The sequence below is a fragment of the Elephantulus edwardii genome, unplaced genomic scaffold (assembly GCF_000299155.1).
Source record: "Elephantulus edwardii isolate Elephantulus edwardi_28Jun2011 unplaced genomic scaffold, EleEdw1.0 scaffold00029, whole genome shotgun sequence".
Taxonomy (NCBI): Eukaryota; Metazoa; Chordata; class Mammalia; order Macroscelidea; family Macroscelididae; genus Elephantulus; species Elephantulus edwardii.
Window position 1 is genome coordinate 1,462,293 of NW_006399779.1, and position 5,740 is coordinate 1,468,032.

The 5,740-nt window shown below is 35.7% G+C and overlaps 1 protein-coding gene across 1 annotated transcript in view; it reads left to right on the top strand.

Moving 5' to 3' along the window:
• The window catches only part of LOC102866288 (leucine zipper protein 2-like), a 675,146-nt gene extending 671,550 nt beyond the window's left edge, over positions 1-3,596 (top strand). The window contains 1 exon segment of the mRNA XM_006883771.1: positions 3,492-3,596. Coding sequence (XP_006883833.1) covers positions 3,492-3,596 — 105 coding nt within the window.
• Positions 3,597-5,740: the final 2,144 nt, after the last annotated feature.

Below are 5,740 nucleotides of genomic sequence, written 5' to 3' on the forward strand. Positions count from 1 at the left end.
TGTCTGTGTCTTTTGCCCATTTTTTAATTTAGTTATCATACTTTTTCTTATAGAGGTCCAGGAATATTCTATAAACTTTTGTTATGAGTCTCTTCTCTGAAATTGTATTGCCAAATGTTTGTTCCCGGTCAGAAGGTTTCCTTCTCATCATGTTGGAAAGAAATGGAATGCATAAATATTGACATACTAGGTATTGGTGAGATGAGATAGACTGGGATGAGACATTTTGAATTAGACAATCATATGATCTACTATACTAGAGATGAAAAGATGAGGAAAAATGGAGTTGCTTTCATAGTTAAAAAATTCATTTCTTGATGCATTCTGAAATACAATATTGTAACAGGTAATATCCATACACTTACAAGGAAGTCCAGTGAATACCATTATCATATATGCACCAACAACCAGAGCCAAAGAGGAGGAAACAGAAGATTTCTACCAACTTTTGCAGTCAGAGATCAATTGAACATGCAATCAAGATGCATTAACAATAATGGGTGACTGAAATGCAAAAGTTGAGAGCAGAGAACAGGGATCAGTAGCTAGAAAGCATGGACTAGGTGATAGAAATGAAGCTGGAGATAAGATGATAAAACTTTGCACCATCAATGATTTATTTGTTGCAGGTTAAACACATGGATTTCACCTGATAGTAGGCACAGGAATCAGATAGATTATATCTGTGGAAAGAACCCCTGGAGAGTCTCAATAACAGCCATGAAAACTAGCCCTGGTGCTGATTGTGGAACAGACCACCAACTACTCATAAGCAAGTTCAAGCTGATTCTGAGGAAAGTGAAATCTAGTCCACAGAAACTAAAATATGACCTTGAGTCTATCCCACCTGAATTTCAGAACCATCTCAGAAACAGGCTAGAGGCCCTGAACACTAATGAGTGAAGACCGGATGATTTTGGGAAGATATCAAGATATCATCCAGGAAGAATGCAAAAAGTCATTACAAAGCTAGAGGAAGAAGAATAAACCAAAATGGATTTCAGAAGAGACTTTGAATATTGTACGAGAGCACTGAGAACCCAAAGCAGAGGGAAGAAATCAAGACATTAAGGAGCTGAACAAAACATTTCAAATGGTAGTCAGGGAAGACAAAATAATTATATTGAAATATGCAAAGAGCTGGAGTCAGAAAATCAAAAGGGACAAATTCGCTGAGCATTTCTTAAGCTCAAGGAACTGAAAAACAACTTCAAGCCTCGAGTTCCAATATTTAAGGATGCTTTGGGCAGAATATTAAGTGATCCTGGAAGTATTTTTTAATTTATTTTTATTTTATTATTTTTGTGTTTGTGTACTGTCAAATCAGATCTGACTGGTACAGGAGGAAATTGTCCCTCCTTCTCGGGCAGAGCATCTGGTGGCTTCGAACTGTGTACCTCTGGGATTGCAGTGCAGCCTCTTGCCACTAGGCCTCCAGAGCTCCCCAATCCTGGAAGTCTTAAAGGAAGATGGAAAGAGTATAAAGAATCATTATACCAAAAGGAATTGACAGACACAGAAGAATTTCATGACACAACATATAAGCAAGTGCCTGTGGTGATGAAGAAATAAATTCAAACTGCTTTGAAAGAATTGGCTATATACAAGGCCCCAGGAATTGTGACGGTGCTCACCAAGTTGTTCCAAGAAATCTGGAGGACAACCACTTGGCCAACAGACTGGAAGAGGTCTATATTTGTTCCCATTCCAAAGAAAGGTGATTTCCACAGAGTGTGGAAATTATCTAACAATATCATTAATATCACATGCAAGCAAGATTCTCCTGAAGATTTTCCAAAAACAACAGAAACAGCACATCTACAGAGAACTTTCAGAAGGGCAGGCTGTGTTTAGAAGGGGTTGTGATACTAGGGATGTTGTAGCTAATGTTAGATGGATCTTGGCTGAAAGCAGAGAGTACCAGAAGAATGTCAATCTTTGTTTCATTGATTATGCAAAGGAGTTTGTGGCTAATTCTGAGAAGAATGGGAATCCTAAAACACTTGATCATGTTAATGTGAAGCCTATACTTGGATCAGGAGGCAGTCATCAGAACAGAGCAAGGAAACACTACATGGTTCAAAATTGGGAAAAGTATGCATCAAGGATGTGTCCTATCTCCATATCTTTTTAATTTATATGTGGCAGATTATCCGAGAGGCTGGGCTCTGTGAGAAGTATGGCATCAGGATTGGAGGTAGACGTATCAACACTCTGTGTTATGGAGATGGCACAACTCTGCTTGCTGAAACTGAAGAGAACCTGAAGCACTTGCTGCAGAAGGTCAAGGATTTCAGCCTTCTATATGGATTGAAGCTCAACGTCAAGAAAGCAAAGATTTTCATCACTGGGCTGATTGGCAGCATCATGATAGATGGTGAAAGGATTGAAATTGACTGCTTTAGTTTGCTTGGCTCTACAGTCAACACTATTGGTACCAGCAGCAGGGAATTAAAAGATAAATTGCACTGGGAAAGTCTGCTGTCAGAGACCTCTTCAAGGTTCTGAGAAGCAATGATGTCAGTCTGGTGACCAAGGTGCACCTGATACAGGCCATGATCTTTGCCATTATTTGCTATGCTTCAGAGAGCTGGACAATGACTAAGGACGATAGGAGAGTTGATACCTTTAAACTTTAGTTCTGGAGAAGAGTATTGGATATACCATGGACTGCTAAAGTAAACAAACAGGACTGTCCTGGAGAGGGTGAAGCCAGGCTGCTTCTTGGAGGCAAGGATCTGAAGCTTCGTCTGACATACTTTGGAAATGTTGCAAGGAGCAACCAGTCCTTGGAGAGGGATGTCATGCTTGGAAAGATGAAGGGACAGCACAGGAGAGGAAGACCCTCGATGAGATGGATTGATTGAGTGACTTGGTTAATTGGGGTGTGTAATAAATAATGAGATTGGCCGAGGATAGAGCAGGGCATAGTGCTATTGTACATAGGATCACTATGAGTCCCAGGCAACTCGACGGCACATAACAACAACGACTAGATATATGGAATTGCTGGATCATATGGCGATTCAGTTTTTAGTGTTCTGAAATTGTACCACCTACTTTTCCATAGAAGCTGTACATGTTGCATCCTTATGAGGGAAAAATAACCCCATTCCCCTCTGTACTCACCAACTTTTGTTATTTTCTGGTTTTGTTTTTGCCTTTTTCAATGGTGTGTTATTTTAGATTTTTTTTTTCTTTTTCATCTCTTTCTGTTTGCTCTTGGCATTGACCATCTTTTCATGGGTTTAGTTTCCATTAGAAAGCACTCTGGTAAAAGAGCTTTGTTCATTTTCTTTATTTTCTAGTTACATTGTCAAAATTTTGTGTAATTTTTGGATTTCAGATTCTTACAAAATATATACTTTGTAAAGTATACTTGTGATGTATTTGTTCAAATTTATTAATTTCCATTATTATTCTGTTTGTGTTCTAGATTTTAATATTTATTTTGATAATTATATTTTCTCCATTTTTTTTCTTTTTCACAGAAACTGCAAATGTCTCCTTGTCCTGAATGTGAAGTGAAAAAGTCAACAGGGAAAAAATTGACCAACTTTGAGGAGGTTGCAACTAGAGAAGAAAAAATATTGTAAATACCAAGAAACTCTGTTTGGCACATTCATTTGCTATTTTCTTCATACTCTTTTTAGACCACAGGCTTGATGGACATAATATGTTTCTAAAGCATGCAACTTTTTCACAATTTTGTGTAATTTTATAAAGCAGTCCACAAATTTTCCAGAAGATTCTAGACCAATTATAATCCCTCAGCAATAACATTTTAGAATTATCATCAATAGGCATAATCACTTCATTGTGTTATCAGTAAACTCCACAGTATAAATCAGCCTGTTTTAAACCCAAATGCAACTTCACACTTGATTCTTCTGATCATTTTAATTACTCAAGAGAACACTGGGCAGTCTCTTCCATGACGTTTAACTGCCTCTGTAAACCCTTGGCAGGCTCAGCAATGGGCCAGTTCTGACTTGGTGGCACACAATGACAACTTTGATCTAACTGGTGACAGTAACTCAAGATTAAAAGCTGTGTATATTCAACATTTTTAGAATTCAAATTTTAGCCATACCACAAATGTTTTGTTCACATAAACCAACTCAAGTCACTTTTTTAAAAGGTTACATTCAAGCTAACTTAAACATATTGTTTATTTGAGAGTCTTTACTGTTATTTGTCTCATAAAGTTCTGTCATGTCTACATAATACCAAGACAATTCTATTAAGGATTCTTGTTATAGTGTACCATTGGGTTGGATCTGACCCATAGCTGAACCTATGGTTTTCAGAGGCAGTTATAATCTCTCGAGAGGAGGTTGCCCATCTTTCTCCCACACAGGAGCTGGTGCACTTGAACTGTGTGCCTTCAGGATTGTGGCACAACTTCTTGCCACTAGGCCAACAGAGATCCCTGTTAAAGATTATGTCCTTTAATTTTTTTTTCAAATCAATTAATTAACAGGAAATATATAAAATATCTAGAATTATACATTTCTGAATGAAAGCAGAATAGAGAATTCTAAAGTGAAAACATGAAAGCAAGTAATAGCCATTTAAAAATGAAGAATTAAAAATAAAACATCATGATACCAATGACTCTAGACTCATATTTCTTAAAAAAACATATATTATTAAGACAAGGGGATATTTGTATAACCTTTGTAATTTGAAGTCTTGATAGGAAATAATTATACTCATAAGGAGTATGAACATAGTGTATAGAAAGGAGGGTTTACTATGAATATAATTATTTGATTGAAAGGATCAACAGAATATCAAATTCTAGGCTCAAAATAATTGATTAAATTATAAACTTCATGCATTTGTATCAAACATAATTACTTTATCTGGTTAGGTCAATTTTCTAAATGCATAAAATATGCACAAACTATCAATTTTATGTAATTCTACCAAGCCCTATGTATTCTACCAATACATTGAATATATTTGCAGTGATGAATCCTGACAGTCTATGTTTAAAGAATATTGATTAAATTATATAAAACTAAATATGTAATCAATAGTCTAGCTTATAATATATGATGCAACAATTCATATTAGATCACAATGACAAAAAAATTTAGTGATTTTGATAGAGAACTATATCAGTTAAATAATTTTGAGATTTATTTATAAAAATATTCCACTTGCATCATATCACAGAATACATAAAAGATACAGAGAATTAATTTTATACTTGATGCATAGAACTTCCAGCTGAAGTGAAGTGATGAGTATGAATGAAAATATCAGAGTCAAAAGTTCTGACTCACTTTCTTTCAAGTTCTAAAAATTAGGTAATTTTCTAAGGAGGTGCACTTCTAGTGTCCCTAGTCCTGTTTCTTATCATTTTCCTACTGTGCCTAGGTGTCCTAACTACCTTCATAGAGTAATTAAAGGGAAAGAGTTTAGTTTAGGTCCACTTCTCCACCCCATTCTCTGTCGCACCTTCAGCCCTCGGTCGATGGATCTTTAGAAAATGTAATCACCAGTTCCCACTAAAACAGTATGTTTTGATGCACCTTACCTACTACATAAGAGGTAGGATTTTTTTTTAAGAAATCCTTAGAAAAGTATCATTAGAAAATGCTAATTTGATTTATTATTAGTCAAAATTGACCAGATTGTTTTCTTTCTTTTCTCTTTCTTTCTTTCTTTCTTTCTTTCTTTCTTTCTTTCTTTCTTTCTTTCTTTCTTTCTTTCTTTCTTTCTTTCTTTC